Source organism: Rutilus rutilus, assembly GCF_951802725.1.
Source record: "Rutilus rutilus genome assembly, chromosome: 12".
NCBI classification, from domain to species: Eukaryota; Metazoa; Chordata; class Actinopteri; order Cypriniformes; family Leuciscidae; genus Rutilus; species Rutilus rutilus.
Window position 1 is genome coordinate 35,994,264 of NC_140217.1, and position 19,961 is coordinate 36,014,224.

Consider the following 19,961-nt stretch of genomic DNA (forward strand, 5'->3'; position numbering starts at 1 on the left):
CAGAGGTTTCCCCTATTATCTTCAACACTGATTGTGCGTATGATTTTTCAGGTAGGAAACACTGCCGCCGTGTGGTGAAACTTCAAATGAAACCGTTTCGCAAGTGCTGATTGTGGAAATGCCAAATGGCGCTTCTGAGTCGCCGTATTATTCTCAACTCAGGAAATGTTATATCATTGGTTTTAAACAAAATTGATTTTATGCTCATATTTGAAGAACAAACTAAATTTACGAATAAACATTTATTTATATGCTTGTAACTAATAAATATATGAGGTTTATATTTGCAAAAGTACCATATTATTTTTCCATAAAAAAAACAAAAAAACAAATCATAACCATCAACAGTAGATACTTTTTTTTTATTGAAGATATAAACATTAACTGGAATAAAAGAGAAAAAAGTAAATAAATGACATCACTTACTCGTCGAATAATATATCGAATTATATAACTCAATAAACAAAGCAAAATCAGATGTACAAATACTGAAATATTACAATATTGCTTTTATAATATGATATCTACTTAACATTTAACTAAAACTATAAATAAATAAAAACGTCTCTGATTTTTGCATATTCATTGCCAAAAGCGGAAGTTTCATTGTGATGTCACGTGTACGTATTCCACGTCACGGAAGTCACAGACATGATCCGTTTTGCAACCCAAACCAAGCGGATAACTTGGGTTGTCGGTCTTGTAATGGTGTAGTACTTTGCAGGATATAGACTCAGGACTGCATTGGTCTAAAAGAGAGCCGAAAACTCTCGAAATCGGAGGCGCTGAGTTGCTGGGCGAGCCCGCCTGCCGTTTTGCAGGCTAGCTCGCTAGTTAAGTAGCCAGCAGCCTTGACGACGAGCTGAGTAACTAATCTCAAGACAGCCATCGAGGCAGCCTGTAGTTATTTCATTTTACCGTCCTCTTGTATTGCGTAGCCATGGCAACTCGGCGACTAACCGATGCCTTCTTATTAATGCGGAACAATGCAATCCAAAACCGGCAGATTTTGGCTGAGCAAGTGAGTACATACGACCCCCGTCGTACTCTGAATACACGTAGCAATGCTGCGGTGAGTCTAACGTTCATTGTCTGAACTGAATGTTTTCGCGTGTGTGTGTGTGTGTGTGTGTTGGATTCTCAGCTAGCTAGACAACATCCCTAGCTAGTGATGTTTGTTGATGTCAGTTGTCCAACAAACCTCCACTGTTTTGTTTGCTGTGTGCGGAGCTGGCAGGTCTGTGCTAAACAGCTAGCTGATCATGAAACACTTTTCATACAGTCGCATTTTGATTTACCTCACGCGGGAATGGCAATGAAATGACTAAAAAGGTGATGGTCGTGCTAGTTTGCGGACGTTTAGATCATCAATGTATCTGCAGGGAACATCATGATGTCAGTGACCCCACAATATATAACGTTAACTTAAATCACCCCCTTAAATGTAAAGCAGATGTATATTTTCCGATCCATTTTTATTGTATATGGAACAATATTAAGCATTAAGAAGTTCATTGGCTTTTATTTTGTCATTGTAGCAAAAATAAGTGATGAAAATATTAGCTGCGTAATATTTACCTCGTATGAAGTCTAGTGTGTGTCACTTGAAATTATGAAATTGTAATGTCAAATTCAGTATACACTACCGTTCAAAAGTTTGATTTGTTTTTGAAAGAAGTCTCTTCTGTTTCATTTATTTGATTAAAAAAAAATGCGGTAATATTATAACAATGTAAAATAACCTTTTTCTATGTCAATATGTTTTATATTTAAATGTAACCTTTTGATCAATTTAATGCATCCTTGCTGAATAAAAGTATTCATTTCTTTTACAAAAGTCGTACTGACTCCAAACATTTGAGTGGTAGTTTTTCCTGAAATTTGTAATGATGATATAACATAATTTTAAATAAACGTATAGATTTAGATAATTTATATAAAATCATAATTTATGCCTCTTTATATCACCTCCCCTTAAATGACTCAAAGCTGTTATAATACCTGCTGTTTATGCGTTTAAATAATAACTGTAATGGTGAGCGTTATTGCTACATTTATAAAAGGTTTTTGTGAGACAACTTTGATGCTCTACAGGATATACTTTGGTCTAGTTATATTTTTACCGTTCTAAAAATGAGTCTCCAGACAGAGGAAGGCAGTATGTTTTGTCTTCCAAATCTTCTATAGATATTTCCTACAGATTAGCTATGCATCACATTTTTCCTTCTCTTTGATGCTGGTGGTGGGCGGCCTGGTAATCCAGCATGATTTTTAGATAGTCCTGTATCTTTATAGGGCAGGGTTCCTCAAATCTTGCCCTGGAGTGAGTTTAGCTCCAACCCTGATCAAACACACCTGAGCAAGCTAATCCAGGTCTTCAGGGTGACTAGAAAATCACAGGTAGGGGAGTTTGATCAGGATTTAAGCAGTGCCAGGACCGGATTTGACAAACCCTGTTACAGGGTATTGATTGGGTCTTGACAGACAGATCTGTCAGTGCGATATTTGTACCTGTGAAGAGTGATAAAGTTACTAGCACGGACGTCATTCCTATCATATAGCATGCCTGCTTGTGTTTTGTCTGGTGTAGTGGCTCCATTCCTTACCATCTGCTTGCATGTGGATTTTTCCCTGTTTGCACTTCTTGTGATCTAACTGAGCACTTCTTGCACTGTCTTGCAAAAATCCTTACTGAATCTTCTGCCGTGCATTCATTGTTCAGATCTACAGTAATCGTGTCACTTTGTTGTTTTGGGTTAAAAATAGGATTTATCTTCCAGCTTGATCATTTTACAAATTCAGTAACATCAGAAAATGGGTTGATTTTTTTCCAAACCTAACATCTTATCTAGTGTGTTTAGGATTGAGATGTTGAAGTTATTGGGCTGGAATGGACAAATCTTTCATGCCTTGAACTTTATAGCAATGTTATGCATTTGATATACATAATGCACATAGGCTACATATGTATTTTCATCAACATATAAGTAACAATTTGCATCTACTGTTTTTTTTTTGTTCTTGATTTGTCCAGTTCTGTCCAAGTCCTGCTGTCAGTCATTATTATGCTGATCACTGCTTTTTGTCTTGGGCTCCTCTGCTCTCACTCCTCTTGTTCCTCCCCTTCTCTTCTATCTCTCCTCTTATTGGATGGGACTTCGCCGGGCTCTTCCAATCACATTAGGAGTTTGATGAGGTAACCTTGATGTTTTAACCTAAGGGTTATGGGTAGATCTGAATCGACGTCCCATTGCTAATCTCCGCCCCCTTGGTTACGGTTGCTAGTTTAGACTAGCTTTACAGAACTTCCTGTTGGAAAGAATTAATTCATGTTAATTTATCACGATAAAAATGTCGATTTACATTTACGATTTAGGAATGAGAGAATGCATTCAAAACTATCCAAACACACACAACTTACATAGACTTGCATTAAAAAAGAGCAAGAGCTTGTCTGATAATAATGGAACAATTGTAGGATAAAGCAGAATTGTCCAGTTCCATTTTTAAGGCGGGGCTTAGTAAAGGGTCAGGTTTTGTGCAGAAATTGAACTGACATTTTTTGTTTATTAAATATTTTGCCTAATTTGATGATCAGCTACCACTAATAATACTAGGGCTGGGTATCAATACAGATGTCCCGATTCAATTCCGATCCACAAGATTCTCAATTCAAATCTAACATCTAATATCAATTTCAAATATTTAAGACAAGTAAACAGTCATTAATAATTAAAAAGAACAAATAGGCCTAGTCAAACAAGCAATAGCACAAATAAATAAATACAATAAAACAAAGATATGAATGAAATAAGCAGTGCTTTTCAGGTTTTTCAGGTAGATCTAACAGTAGTTTTCAGGTACACAAATTGAATAAAGTAATCAAATGCATGTTACAAAAAAAGTTATTCAGTGAAGAGCAGTGAGTGATTTCTTTGTCTTTTGTAGTTTGATTAACATTTAAAACGCAGTCAGCAGCAGGAATATTAGGCTGCTGTCACTTTAAAGGAGAACTCCGGTCAATTTTAACATTGAGCTCATTTTTTTGTACATTTGGAGTGCTGTCAGTACAGAGAACAACGAAATGAATCTGACTGCAGTAGATGTGAAAGAAATATATAAAAAATGATGTTTATTCAGCCAGTGCACATACCTGTATTTACATCCTGTTTTCGGTCGAAGTCCACAGTAATCGATTGTCGAGTTCACGCGCATAGGTTTAGTACCTATGATCACGCACGTGAACTCAACAATCGACTGCTGTGGACTTAAATACTGTGTGAACAGGATGTAAATACAGGTATGTGCACTGACTGAATAAACATCATTTTTATTAATATCTTTCACATCTACTGCAGTCAGATTCACCCGTGATCACTCTGAAGGAATCACTCACATTAGCTGTGCACTTGTAATGACACATCAAGGATGTTAAGAGGCTAAAAGCAGGTTTAAAACTTGCCCCATTGAAGTCAACAGGGTGCAAATTTTAAAAAGAGGATAACACGGTGTAGGCAACACCAATTTTTGTCGTTGTTCTCTGTACTGACAGCACTCCAAATGTACAAAAAAAATGAGCTCAATGTTAAAATTGACCGGAGTTCTCCTTTAAGACAAATGTACGGATCCAATCTAATGATGCACGTGTTGTCTTTCTCTACTGTTTACGTTCACTTAAGCCATAACTGTTTATTAGGATACTCGCCAAGGCAGGCATTTTAAATAAATAATTAAAGAGTGAATTTGTCCAGTCACGCGCAAGGAGACGTGAAAGAGAATTAATTTTATTGTTTGCACACTGTCTGAGACTTGCAGCTTTCTGCGTGCACTTCGGATGTGTGCGAACACAAAACTTCACACAGGGAACGCTAGTTCTCTTTCGGGTGTTCGTACGCTTGATGGTGGACATGAATCCGCCATGTTAGGCACCGAATGAATGACAGGGTCCCCACTGTCACACAAGGTAAGTCTAGCGGAGAGGACTAGTGATAAGACTAACATCAATCAGAAATTATGTTCAAAGTTTTGCCAAAAATAAATACGGAAAAAAGATCGCTTTGTGGCTTATGAGAATCGACATCTATTCGACCACATTTGAAAAAACTATTAATCGAACAAAATATTTGCCCCAGCCCTAAGTAATAAATAATGCAGCTACATTTTACAGGTTTACCGTATTTAAATATATTGCACAGATATTCTCAACAAAGAAATGTAACGTTTGCTGTCTTGTCTCTCTGTCTTGTTAGTTGGCTGATGATCGTATGGCCCTGGTGTCAGGCATCAGTTTGGATCCAGAGGCTGCTATCGGTGTCACGAAGAGACTCCCGCCTAAATGGGTGGAGGGAGTGGATGAGGTAATCAGATGATTGTTTTAAGCGTTCTTAGAAAGAAAGAATGGAATGCACTGTTGATCATTGACATTAAAGGAATGTTCAAAACAAGTTAAGCTGTACCGACAGCATCTGTGGAATGTTATACATGTGTCAATGACGTGACGGGTCATTTTTTTTTTGTCCAAAGGACTTAATAATAATGAATAAATAAAAATATATAACATCCAAAGTATATAAGGTAGTACAACTTAATCTCTTTTACTGAATCCAAAAGGTTTTAATTATATTTTACTACATATAAAGGTATTTTAAAGATTTTGAAGTGTCAAAAGGTCATTCTGTAAAACCGATATAGTAAATATTTAAATGGAATAATATTGTTTTTAATAACTAAAGGAACTACAGTTTCAGTTTTTTTACATTTCCCCTTTTCTCCTTTCCCTGTGCAATGTGTTTAGAGTAGTCCAATAAATGATTACATTTATGAGATCAGTGATCATTTTATTTAATATTTCTTGTGTGGTACACACTATATACACTATCTCAACATCAATGTCAAATCAGTTTTTAACTTTCAAATCAGTGGTTAAACCGAATGACTTTTTTGGTGACAAATTTTTTCCATCTTGTAAAAAATGACAAAACAGTGTTAATTGATTATACAAACCACAAAATCTTATTGTTAACTAAAAAATGGTTTCAAATATAGTTATATCTCCATTCTATTTTTTTACACTTTTAAAAACCTTATTCGTCAATGACCCACATAACTAGACAAAATCATTTAGACTCATCCCTTACTTTGTACAAGATGTGAACAGTAGGTTATAGCAGAAACATGCTGCTTGTATTATGATTAAACTACCATTAAAAAGTTTGGGTTCATTAAGATCAAAAATAGCTTAAGATTCAAAAATATGAAGCAGCACAACTGGTTTAAACATTGATAATATCTTGAGCAGCAAATCATATTAGAATGATTTCTGAAGGATCATGTGACATTTTAAATTTGTATTTAAATAGAGAATTTATTTTAAGTTGTAGTAATATTTCACAATATTACTGTTTTTACTGTAGTTTTGATCCTGTCAGTGCAGCCTTGATGAGCATAAGAGATTTCTTTTAAAAACATTAAAAAAATCTCACCGACCCCCAAACTGTATTTTTTTTATTTTTATAAATAAATAATTAACTAATTTACTGTTCTAGGTGGATGACGCATTATATATATTTTGCTTGTATTTACAAATGGAGATATCAGTTAAAATCATTTCTGTATTTATCCTGAACCTACAGTATGGATATTTGACTTTCACATACATAATCTTCCATCCATAGTCAACAAAGTATGACATTTAGAAGTAACATTATGATGTTAGTTCAGCTGGAATGTTGATGTCCTCTCTGTTTAGAGACAGACAGTGAACAGTGAATTCCTTGTTCCCACAGATTCAGTATGAAATCACACGTATTCGTCAGAAGATGAAGGAACTGGCTAGTCTGCACGACAAACACATGAACCGTCCCACGCTGGATGACAGCAGTGAGGAGGAGCATGCCATCGAGATCACTACACAGGAAGTTACACAGGTACAATCACACACACACACACACACACACAAATCATGTTTTATTGTTACTGTGACATCTGTTAATAACTAAAGAGGTTAAAGTGGACACAGGAAAACTACAGCAATTGATCACTGCACACGTCATAAAACGAAACAATTTTCAGCATCTGCATATGTGTGTGTAGATGTTTCACAGGTGCCAGCGGGCTGTGACGGGGCTGCAGACTCAGAGTCATCACTGTACAGAGCAAGAAAACAGGCTGTTGACCAATGTGGTGTCCTCATTGGCCCAGAGCCTTCAAGAACTGTCAATCAACTTCAGACACACTCAGTCAAGCTACCTAAAACGTAGGTGTATGCACACAGAAACACTAAATATATATGTTGACAGGGCTGTACAGTGCGACTTACACGTGCGACGAAATGAAAAAATGTACCTCAGAAGCACACATGCGATACAGTTTTGCATGTGTGTGAGACTGAGCAGCTTTTTTGTGTGAATTGAGAGTTTGTTGTGTGCGAGGTTGATCTAGGGCTGCACAATTAACTGAAATGAAACCAAAATTGCGATTTGGCGATTATGAAATTGCAAAGTTTTAATTAAATAAATGGGAGTTTACACTACATCATTTTCACCTATAAATGGAATGCTTTTTATGCGTTTTGGCCGGTCATTTACCCGACAACGCCGGTTTGGGAGCCTGAAAAGGCAAACATTTGAAACCGGGATTAAAATTGCCAGTTTTTGAAAGCGATATTGTTATCGTCTCCATGTAAACTACAAAAATGCGAATTTGTGAAAATGGTGACATCATATGCATGCATATTACGTGTTCAGTCTATAGGCGCGTAGTGTTTCTTTACAAATTGACATTGCCAACTACTGGCCTGGCTGCATAATACAATGTTCTTAGTCGTTTTCATGGATCCGTGTGAACGGGGATTGTCATCTGTACGCGAAAAAAAAAGCAAAGGATAATCTTTGTTGTGTAACCTTACCCTGGTGTTCCTTAGCTTCCATTCAGCCTTCAGTTGAGGCTCTTTGAAATACAAAATGCTGTCATTTTTCACTGTATGCTCAGGTCTTTGATTTGCTTTTATTTTCAGGCATGAAAAACCGTGAAGAAAGATCCAAGCACTTTTTTGACTCTGGTCCTCTTGTGGATGAAGATGAAGATATTGCGTTATATGACAGAGTGAGAATGTTGTACTAATACTCTACATAGTAATTCTTTCATCTCTTATTCCAAATGTTTAAGAATTTATACTACATGCATGTTTACTTATTGGGGACCATATTGATAATAAGCCAGTCAGTGTTTTTATTTTTGTTTTTTTTGCACTATTGTTGGAAGCAGATAATATCCATTTTAAACCTCATACTTTATGCCAAAACTATTAAACACTTATATTATAAAGTTTTGATGCCTAATCTCCTTAGCTCATAAATTCTATATTCCAGACTATTTGAGTAAATGCTGTATAGATTTATATTTGATATTGTCCATAATATTTGTCCATAATATTTAAAAATATAAGAAAAGGAAATATATATCCTTATTGTCAGTACACTGTTGACATCTGTCTGTGTGTGACTAAGTGTCTTTCTCACTCTCTTAGGGATTTACAGATGACCAGCTAGTTCTGGTTCAGCAGAACACAGTGATAGTAGAAGAGCGGGAGAGAGAAATTCGACAAATCGTTCAATCCATCTCTGACCTTAATGAGATATTTAGAGATCTTGCTGGAATGGTTGTTGAACAGGTCAGTGTTCTTCTTGATGGAATAAACTATTAAATAGAGCAGGTTCCATCCTTAACTTGTGCAATTTTAGATCCTTCATATATATATATATATAGGGAGCTGATTGAGATGCACCCTGGGTCCCCAGGAGCAGGGTTGAAGACCTCTGCATTAATGTCAATGTATATATTCAATTCAGGGCACAGTCCTCGACAGAATCGACTTCAATGTCGAGCAAGCTTGTGTCAAAACAGACGAGGGGTTGCAGCAATTGCAAAAGGTGAGGCCCTTATCAAGCTTGATGATGTGTATGGGTTAATTGCTTACATTTACTTCTTCAGTGACTTGTTGAGTAATATTAATGGACTTTGCAATATCCACATGACATTTTAAAAGTAATATCGCAGAGTAGAGATAAAAAGCACACTAAATGTTTCTCTTTTCTTTGTTAGGCTGAACAGTACCAGAAGAAAAACCGCAAGATGTTGGTCATTTTAATTCTCTTTGTCATAATTGTTATTCTAATACTTGTTCTGTTCGGGACAAAGTTTAGTTGAATCATTCCATGGCCTCTAGGAGGGATCTACCTGTATGTATGAGAAAAAACACGTATTTCTGTGTGTGTGTGTGTGTGAGTGTGAGTGAGAAGGTATGCATGCTGACTTTCAAGACCATTGTTTGAGGGTGGATTAATTGTTGAACGGATGGAGCTTAAGTTTTAAAGTACTACACAACAAAATGAAGCAGATAAGGACGCCCACTGCTGGCCACCGAGTGCAGTGTCTGGAGACAGTTCATGGGTTTAATTCTCCAGCGAAGAGGCAGTGTTAGTACCCAGGATCCTTTCAGTTGGAACCATCAGAGGGCCGGTTTTCTTCATTTGTCCTGCACAAGCACAGCACTTACGAGCATGGATGCAAGATGGCAGCATGTTTGTCTCAACCGCCCTTGTCATCTAATTTGAAGAGTAAACAGGAAGACGATGGGGAAAGATAAGGTATCCTCAGAGGTCTGTAGCTCTCCTTGAACATGATCATATGTGCTTGGGTGAATCTCTTCAAAAGAATGTCCAGGTCATATTTCACCACACTAGAAAGAAATATGAAATCATATACAGCATCTCCTACATTTTTTTTTTGGTTAATTCTTCATATTTTCCCATTATTTTTGATGATTTTTGCATTGTGAATCACATATCCCCTCTCAGTTATCATTACTGTAACGCATAATTTAATTTTTAAAGCAAAAATTAAAAAGTAAAGTTGCAGTATTACAGTATTTTTACTGTATAACAATTATAAAAATCGAATCGGAATCACCATTAACAATAATGTAAAGGAAAGTGGAATAAGCCGGAATGGGCTTAATGGACATCAAAATAAATTCTCAATGCAAACTCGTAATGTATATTTTTTTTTAGGGGGTTAAATTTCACCCGAGTGACACTTTCTTGGTTTCGGTAGTGAGCATCTACAGTGAAACCATCTTGCAGTGAAAGCTGCCTTTGAATCAGATCTTGCTTGTAGGTTAGGATGTGTGTGTTTAATGTGACGCCACAAAGTCTGTGTTTTTCCGCAACTCAATCTTTTTGGAATTTCTACTTTTGTGTATGTTTGTGCGTGTGTGTGAGAGGAGATGCACTGACACTCAATCAGCCATGGAGGAAGTTGAAGAAACACATAGTCGAAGCATGTTCTTTCTACAAAACTTTTAATTATGCTTTTTTTTTTTGGTAAAATGCATTGGGATTATGACCGGTAATGAATGAACTGAATGTTACATTGTCCTTTGTGAGCTTTATAACAAAGCGTTATTTTCTCTGCTAATGTCGGCGGAGGTGTATAATCTACCATCATGTGTTTGTCTATGTTTTAATGGCAGTGTTGTCATGATATCAGTATCATTTCAGTGATTTATTCAGTGAAAGCGGGAGTGATTCATCAAGATTTTTGCTCCACTCTCTCTGTTCCTTGCCTTAAAGTGTGGACATCTGTGTGTGCGCGCTACACTTGGATGTTTTTTAAAAGCTTTGCTTGTCCACGTTTCATTGGTGTTGTCACAACCGTATCTTTCAGTCTGACCTTTGATCTTAAACTGAACTTTGACCTTCAGTCTCAGACTGAAGCTCGGTCAGGTCTGCTGACTGACTACAACTACTGTACCCTGTACAAGATGAAATTATTTATTTTAGATGCAAATACGTGTACAGAGTTTATGGAGTTCAATTGTTGTCTGTTGGTAGCAATGTCTGGAACCTGGGCTGTTTTTGTTATATTGTAATGATGATTTACTTTTTTTCTGTCCTTTCAAAAATCAATTCTTGTTGGCTTTTGTAAAGGGTTGTTGCACCACTACTGTATGATGGGGTGAAATGATTACGTTGACCAAGATCCAGAGACAGGTTATTCTTATGTTATTTTAGAAGGTGAAGAGAAAATATAACTGCACATTCAAGGCTTAAATCCATTTCATGTGGTTTTCTCCATGGTTTTGGCGTGAAACACAGTGTGAATATTATAATATTTTTCTGCCATTACGGTACTACTGTATGCTATTTGAACCTTATGTAAACATGTTTTCAATGAAATTAAAACAAATATATATAAAAGACAAATGTGTGTTATTTTATATATGCACTTAATAAAAAAAGCTATCTAAACAATGGAAAGGGCATTTTTTTACCCCTTTTTTTTTTACCTTTATCACCTCACTAAGACATTGTATTGATTATCAGTTGTCACTCTACATCTCCCAGTAATGTCTTATTGGGAGATGTAGAGTGACAGCTGATGTTTATATGCAGTTTATGTAAGAAGTTGCTGTTCTGTTATAAAGATCTCATTGTTTTACATGCTGAATTTCATCTTCAATATCAGCAACTGCACCAAATTTAATATTTTTGCTTTAGTTGGTCGTAGTTTAAAATGTTTAAGCCTCTTGCTATGTCTTTAAATTATAAGTTTCATTTTGTTGCACATATTAGTTACTATGGTTAGCCTAACTACATTAGTTAACATGAACTAACAATGAACAGTACTTGCATTTACTAATCTTATTTGATGTTAATTTCAACATTTATTACTACATTTTTTAAATCAAAAGTTGTATGTTACCATTAGGCATTAATGCATTGTGAATAACAACTGTTTTTATTTACTAACTCTAACAAAGATGAATGATGTTGTAAGGAATAGGCCTACATTGTCTAACATTGTTCCTGTTAGTTCATTTTAGCCAATACATTACTAATGTTACCAAGGGTTATTGTAGAGTTACCAAATGATAAAACATGACGTGGTTCTTTGATACAGGTATTGAACTGAATGATTAACATATTCGTACACCATGAGATACTGTCTGCAACTAATGTTACTATAGTATTAAGTTTTGCATTTTATTAGCACTTTATTGTTCGAAAACCACTGAAAAAATATGTTGATTTAAATACATAAATAGATAACATTAGATGGATAGCGCTCTCAGCACAAGGGCTCGCGAGACGAGCGAGAGGTTAAAGTGCATCTTCCTTCTGAAGAGACACCATTCGGCTGGAAGATGGCGAACGTTCTGCTCGAGTACAAGGCTTCTGCCGGGGACTCAGAGCCGCAGAACCGCCCGGTCCTCATCGTCGGCCAGCTCGCCAATCTGCAGCAGATTAACTGGACCCAGGTGAAAGGGAAACTGCAGCCAGTGGTCACAAAGGAGGTACGTAATGTTTAATAAAAAGTAACTCCGCTTGTAAACACAGAATGTCGTTAGCTTACAGGCTAAAGTTCTGCCTGGACTGACTACTAGTGTTGTGTAACAGACCGCTAATCTGCATTTACTAATGGAAACGTCGGTTATAGATCATTATAAAAAAGATCATTTTAACTAATTAAAGTACTATTGTTGACTGGCTCTTAATTTAATGAAATAATGATTTATTTTACAGTTCTAATTTCTTTCCGCTAACAAAAGGTACCATGGTATTACCCTGTCTATTGATATTGGACATGACAAGACATGGTTTTCTGGAGATATACAATAGTAAGTTAATGACATGGTATTCTTTATTAAAATATAAAGACCTCTGCAATATCATGGTATTTTGGGCGTACTATGGTACGCAGGTACTTCCAGTACTTTTTAATACCACTTAGGCTACACCATGGTAATAGTAATACTGTGGTATTTTTGACATGGTAGTCATAATTACTGGGCATGTCCAGCTGTGATAATTAACATATTTTGGAACACATGTAAATACCAATGATTACGAACCCATTTTGGGTTATACCAATAACCGATAACGTTAGTTCTTTATATTTGAAAGCCGATAACCGATATATTGGCCAGTAAATGAAAATACAGATTTTTATTTAGTTACTGAGGGCATGATTACAAAACCAAAAGTCTCACCATAAAAAGCCATGTCCCAAGCACTCAATTATACGTTAATGTTCTCATTATAATTTTTTGTAGCCTATATCACAGACGTCCACTGCATATATTGCTCTTAACTGTATTTTCCTTTTTTGAAGTGATTCCAATCATATTTCAAGCAATTCAAAACCATCATGGCGAACAGTGCGCATCTGAAGTGTCTCAGCTGAAGGAAATAATCGATTAATAATCGGCTTTAATATATCGGGCTGATAATGATAGCATAAAAATTAACAAAAAATGGCTGTTATATCATGCATCACTAGATAATCCTCACAAGAATCAGCACATCTGATATTATTATTGTCATACAGCCAGTACTTTCTTACAATTTCAAGCACATCATGTTGTTTTGTAATGTTTGGTCAAATCTGTAAAGTGAACATTTATCATCATCAAGATTTCCTGATCTGGATTGTTTCGTTTTGCTGCTATTGCTGCCTGTGCATGTGATCTGTATTATAATGTTATTTTTCTTCACACTGTAGATTAGGTTTTAGGTTCACAAGCAAATAATATTGCATTGTACTACCATTTTGTCGCCACACATTTTTGCTTATGTGTGCTTTATCTGTATTTGCATTCAGATATGGCAGGCAGCTTTGTCTTCTCTGAACCCCAACCCTACGGATAGTTGCCCGCTGTATTTGAGTCACGCAGCTGTGGCAGCCCTTCCTTCACGGGTCAGCCGTCACAACAGCCCATCGTCTGCCCACTTCCTCACCCGTCTGGTCCGAACCTGTCTGCCTGCTGGCAACAACCGCTGCATTGTGGTCAGTCTCATGTCTCAACATTATTCATATATGCTTATAACTCTTATTGTTCAAAAAATCTAGGGAAATATTTCAACTGTTTCAGACTGCATTGGTTTTAATAGCTTGTTGCTTAATGGTTAGTCTTCATTTCCCTTTTTCTTTTACTCATGATTTCCATGTGACGTGAACAATCTCTGTTCAGACAGATCTGTAACAGCAATTCATATGAAATTACATTTTTAAAAAGTAAAAAAATAAAGAAATGGTAAACATTAAAATCATAGCGTTTCAAAAGTATAGTCACAGCACGTTAAATGTTAGAGTCAAGATGCAATTTGTTGTTACTTTCTTTTGCAATCAGTATTATGCCACAAATACTGTTGATGCGGCTTGAAACATTTCTTCAAATTTCACATTAGTTAAAATGGTACGTTTATTATTGGCTTCTCAGATGGTGTGCGAGCGTTCTGAAGTGTTCGCGTCAGCGTGTGCCATTTCCCGAGCTTTCCCGCTGTTCACCCGCCGCTCAGCGTCTTCCCGCAGGACAGAGAAGAAGCACGTCACTGTGGAGTTCGTGTCTGTGGGTCAGGACAACGGCCCCCTGGAGGTCTCCACACTGGAGGTAAAGTGTTCAGATCTGCTTCCTTCCACAGATCATCAAGTTGGCTAACTTACAATCAGCTCAAGCCCCTGTTACTAGTTCATCTGTGTTTATGCATCAGTGTATTACATCTGTATGAATGTGCAAGTGTTTGTTTCCAGTGCCTTGCCAATGCAGCGGATGGAGTTCGTCTGGCTGCTCGGATCGTGGACACTCCGTGCAGCGAGATGAATACTGATGACTTCCTGGAGGCAAGCGTTTCTCCTCGGTGTCTGGATATCTCTGTGAAACACTGCTTTTAGTATTATTTAAATACTGTTAGGGATTTAATTAATATTTTGAATTGGTGTTTATTTTTATATTTTCAGATTTAATTTTAATTTGTTGTTTTTAATTCCTTTTTTTTTGGTAATGCTTTACAATAAGCTTCCATTAGTTAATGCATTAAAGTCCAACTGAAATCAAAATGGACCCTATTTACTTTGTTAGCGCATATTACTAGTCTTGTGGTGAACAATTAATCCGTGCAAGTTAAAACACAGAAAACATTTTTTTTGGCTTCGTAATCTTTAATCAAAATCTGAAAATGCCCCTCCCCTCTGCATTGGAGGACCTTCCCTGATGACGTAGGTTTGACGGCTTGGTTTGGGAAACGCTTAACCACTCCCCTCAAACCGTTAGTCTGCTATGAGCAGAGATGGAGAGGAGGAGCGCTAGAGTTAAAACCCTGCCCTCTGTTCAATATTCCGTTTCACTGGGAAATACGTCACAGCACTGGAGAAAAGTCGTTTGCAACTTCCGATTCACAGGGACTTTAATGTTAGTTAAAGTCTGCGTGAACCGGAAGTTGCGTTTTCAACCCAAGCCGTCAAACTGACGTCATCAGAAAAGGAACGCCATTCCAGACCAGAAGTAACTTTTCAGATTTTTATTAAAGATTACCACAGCAAACAATTTTTTTTCTGTGTATTAACTTGCACGGATTAATTGTTCACCACAAGACTAGAAATATGCGCTAACAAAGTAAATAGGGTCAATTTTGATTACATGTCGACTTTAACAATACATTTGTTACAATATTTATTAATCTTTTTAATGTTAGTTAATAAAAAATACAACTGTTCGTTGTTCATGTTAGCTCAGTCCATTAAATAATATGAACAGATACAGCTTTTGATCTTATTAATGTATTAGTAAATGCTGAAATTAACTAAGATTAATAAATGGTTTGGAAATTTATTTTCATTGATAGGTCATGGTAACTAATGTTGTTAAGAATAGTTAGGAACTCAAATGAGTTCACTTTAAGAGAGTCCGCACACTCCACCAAAGAAAAAGTCATCAAAGAAGCGAGATAAAATCCATGTTTCAGTCACATGTGACCTTAATCAATGCCAAGCTTACAATCTTGCTTGGCTTTGATAAAGGTCACATGTGACTGAGACGTTTGCCTTTTCTATAGTTAAAGCGTTGATTTTTATCTCGCTTCTTTGATGACTTTTTCTTTGGTGGAGTGAACTAATGTCGGTTACCTTATTGCAAAGCGTTTTTTATTTTTAGTTAGTTGTAGTTTTAGTTTATTTTTATTTCATTTTCTCATTTTTAGTTAACAGTAACAACACTGAAATTGTTGAAATGGACTGTTCCACTCATGATATTTTATGCAATCTTCTGCAGGAAATCAAGGCAGTTGGGAACGGCTTAGGCATCACTCCGACTATAATTAGAGGAGAAGAACTGAAACAAAAGGGCTTTGGAGGTGATCATGAGTTTGTTCTTTAAAAAGTCAGCTGATTTTCGAAAAGATGAGCTTGCACAAGATGAGTCAAAGGACATGTTACTTTACAACTGCTGACTTCGGGCTTATTCCTCCAGATGAGGTTTTTCTGGCACTTAAAGGAAAATTGTGCATGTCATTTTAAGCTTGAAAATGCAAGCTGTGCATATGTTCATGTATGCAAAATCCCTTTCTCTTTAGGCATCTATGGAGTTGGTAAAGCTGCCCAGCATCCTCCTGCATTGGCTGTTCTCAGCCACACCCCCTCAGGTGCCACACAGACCATTGCCTGGGTGGGCAAGGGCATTGTCTACGACACCGGAGGTCTCAGCATCAAGGGCAAAGTAAATACCACACCTCACCGTCAGCCTAGTAAAGGTGAAGTAGTGTGTAATTTTTGGGGGAGGTATTCATATTAAACCCATTCCAGTGTAATGTGCAGCGTATACTAAAGCAACAAAAATGGCACCAAAAAATGGCATCAAAGTGAGAGTACGTCAGACCAAAGACGACAGATATTTTGCAATGCTGTTTGGTGCCGCTAGAGGCACAGAAATGACACTTCACCTTTAAACACCACGCTATATCTGCAATTACACCATTTAAGATTATTGTTTTGTTTTTTTCTAGACCACAATGCCAGGAATGAAGAGAGACTGTGGAGGAGCCGCGGCCATTTTAGGAGCTTTTAAAGCTACTGTTAAACAGGTACTGCAAAAATATTTTGTTGATTTGGCAAAGTGAATACTAGTTGCATTAGTGTTTACATTACAAATGGACCATATTCGTCCCTGACTACATCTGAATGTGGTTCGATAGTTACGTCATTGAAATCGCATCACACAAAGCGGATGTTAATACCAAGTGTAACCTTAGCCCAGGTTTTAAACTGACGTTGACTTCTGTTTTGTCTCAGGGTTTTAAGGACAACCTTCATGCGGTCTTTTGCCTGGCTGAGAACTCAGTGGGACCTACAGCCACTCGACCAGATGATATACACACTCTGTACTCTGGAAAGTAAGTGTTGGCATGTCAACTACTGATGTATAACTGGTTGTGTAATATCCCTTTGACTGAAACTAATGTGTGTTTCCATTGCTTCTCAGGACAGTGGAGATAAACAACACCGATGCTGAAGGGAGGCTGGTGCTCTCAGATGGTGTTGTATATGCAAGCAAAGATCTCTCTGCCGACATCATACTGGACATGGCAACGCTGACCGGCGCTCAGGTGTGTTCGTGCTGACATATTAGTCTGTGGAGATCTTCTTTCTTACGTCTGAAAAGATATTAACTCCATATTAAATTTCAACGAGATGTGTGAGTGCAGGTTTTGACTTAGAACAAGATCTTGTATATTGATATACAGTGTTTGAGACACGATTCTCAGATAACACATTGCTATTTTAAACTGCTTTATGGCTGTTGCACTTTGAATCTCAGCAGAAACTGGTTATATCTTAACTTAGTCTTGTGTGTTCATAATCATGTGATGAAACCTTGTGTCTTCTGTTTTTTTTTTTGTTTTTTTTTTTTAAATGTTCACTCTGAATCACTTCTTTGTCATGCGGTTTAGTCACTGAGATCCTCATTGGTGCTGACAAAAATCCCTTTGAATATTATGATGAATAGTGTTGCTGATGTACTTCTAATCAGAAATGATGCATTCAATTGATCAAAAGGGACAGTAAATGCATGTATAATGTTAGAAAATATTTATATTTCAAACGTGCTATTCTTTAGAACTTTCTATTCATCAAAGAATCCTGAAAAAAATGTATTGCAGTTTCCACCAAAATATGAACTCTTTTCAACATTGAAAATATTAGGAAATGTTTTTTGAGCAGCTAATCAGCATATTAGAATGATTTCTGAAGGATCATGTGACACTAGACTGGTATAATGATGCTGAAAATTTAGCTTTGCATCAAATAAATTACATTTTAAAACATTATATGAAAATAGAAAACATTTTAAATTGTAATAATATTTTACATTACTATGTTTGAACAATTAAATGCAGCCTTGGTGAGCTTAAGAGATTCTTTAAAAAAATCTTGCAGACCAAAAGCTTTGATCTGTAATGTGTATATTGCATTTTATATCAACATGCAATTTCATTCTTACATGGAATTGCCACTTTTCTTTATCCGTTTAATTCCCAGTCAGAAAAAAAGTCCAGTCCCACTCTACTCAAACATCCTGTTTTACTTTGCCTTTATTGTTTGCTGTTTCCTCCTGTAGGGAATCTCCACTGGGAAGTATCACGCTGCTGTGATGACCAACAGTGAGCAGTGGGAGGCGGCTTGTGTGAGAGCGGGCCGCAGCAGCGGAGACCTGGCGCATCCTCTGGTCTACTGTCCCGAGCTTCACTTCAGTGAATTCACCTCAGCTGTGGCCGACATGAAGAACTCTGTGGCGGTGAGGGAAAAAGGATGAGATGGGTGTGGAGTGAAAAAGGGATAAAGGGAGTGTTTTGTTTTATTTTGTGTACTTTTATTTATTTTTCTATATTTATATTATTGTATTGCTGTCTGAACTATTAATTGTCAGTTCTCCACAACCTAGGACCATTTTAATTTAGATTTACCTTATTTGACTATTTATCTTCTTTTTTTTTTTTTATGTTTGTATTTTATTGCTGTCTGAACTGTAATAGTCAGTTCTCCACAACCTAGGACAAAATACAATTTTAAATAGTAATTTAACGTTTTTGCCTGTGTCCACAGGACCGTGAGAATGCGCAGAGCTCCTGTGCTGGCCTCTTCATTGGCTCTCATCTGGGTTTTGATTGGCCAGGCATTTGGGTACATGTGGACATCGCTTCACCTGTTCATGCTGTGAGTATATGCTGAGTATAATTCGAAATTAAGCTAATTTCTTCAAGAATTATTAATAACTCATCAATATGGATTGTCAACAGGGGGAGAGAGCCACTGGTTTCGGTGTGGCCATGCTCCTGTCTCTGTTCGGCCAGGCGTCTGAGGACCCCTTGCTCAACTCTGTGTCCCCGTTGGGGGCCGGCACAGTCAAGCCTGCCTCCGAAGACCAGATGGGGAGGGATTGCAAGAGGAGGAGACTCATCTAAGATGAATTCAACAGTTCTTAATCTTCAAAACAAAACATCAGTTACGCCTTGTACATGTTATTTCACAAATGTTAACATCTATTAGACACGCGCGCACACACACACTCCTTGCCCTATACCATCCTGTACTGACCACCACAGATAACCTCCCTCAGTAAAGTTGACAGTATAGTTATGAATTTAAATAAAAGTGCAACGTTGTCTCAATGTTTTGTAATGTAGTACATGTGAATCTCTTTAGTTGCCATAGGGTATGTTGCAAGGAGCACCTGATACTGCAAATACTGTTCCAATGTCGTCTTCTTTTTAATCAGAAACCGTTTAAAATGCAATAATTTGATTTTCATTTCAAACATAAATGATGACACAATCACAATGTCCGTGTAAGTGATGCTTTTGTTTTACACTAAATGTGTGCTGATGGCCATATACACTTTTTGATGACAATCTTGTAAGTGTGGCAAATGAAGAATATGGAATGTGAATGATAAAATCTTTTTACAGTAAATGGTTAAAAAAAGTTTGTTCATGTTTATTAATGCAATTATTCAAAGGTAACATTAGATCTACAGGTTGTGCAAAGGGGAATAACATCACAATTTATCACTACCAATTAAATTCTATTACACACTGAAACATTGATTCATAATCATTCATTAGAAATTT

The 19,961-nt window shown here is 36.8% G+C and overlaps 2 protein-coding genes across 6 annotated transcripts; both read left to right on the forward strand.

Moving 5' to 3' along the window:
- Positions 1–610: 610 nt before the first annotated feature.
- stx16 (syntaxin 16) lies at positions 611–11,264 on the forward strand. 5 transcript variants are annotated; one of them, XM_084426622.1, is made up of 9 exons: positions 631–1,072; positions 3,185–3,196; positions 5,250–5,357; positions 6,786–6,926; positions 7,093–7,255; positions 8,015–8,103; positions 8,528–8,671; positions 8,850–8,930; positions 9,103–11,264. In XM_084426622.1, the coding sequence occupies exons 1-9, from the start codon at positions 941–943 to the stop codon at positions 9,205–9,207; spliced, it is 975 nt and encodes a 324-aa protein (XP_084282748.1). In that variant the 5' UTR covers positions 631–940; the 3' UTR covers positions 9,208–11,264. The 5 variants fall into 5 exon arrangements, with proteins under 5 accessions (XP_084282752.1, XP_084282748.1, XP_084282750.1 ...); XM_084426624.1 differs by having other exon boundaries at positions 631–1,021; XM_084426626.1 differs by lacking the exon at positions 3,185–3,196 and having other exon boundaries at positions 611–1,076.
- Positions 11,265–12,177: 913 nt separating this feature from the next.
- On the forward strand, positions 12,178–19,931 carry npepl1 (aminopeptidase like 1). Its single transcript, XM_084426916.1, has 12 exons — positions 12,178–12,355; positions 13,663–13,848; positions 14,282–14,452; positions 14,593–14,682; positions 16,109–16,190; positions 16,410–16,552; positions 16,839–16,916; positions 17,125–17,225; positions 17,315–17,438; positions 18,452–18,628; positions 18,937–19,047; positions 19,131–19,931. The coding sequence occupies exons 1-12, from the start codon at positions 12,206–12,208 to the stop codon at positions 19,293–19,295; spliced, it is 1,578 nt and encodes a 525-aa protein (XP_084283042.1). The 5' UTR covers positions 12,178–12,205; the 3' UTR covers positions 19,296–19,931.
- The last annotated feature ends 30 nt before the right edge of the window (positions 19,932–19,961 follow it).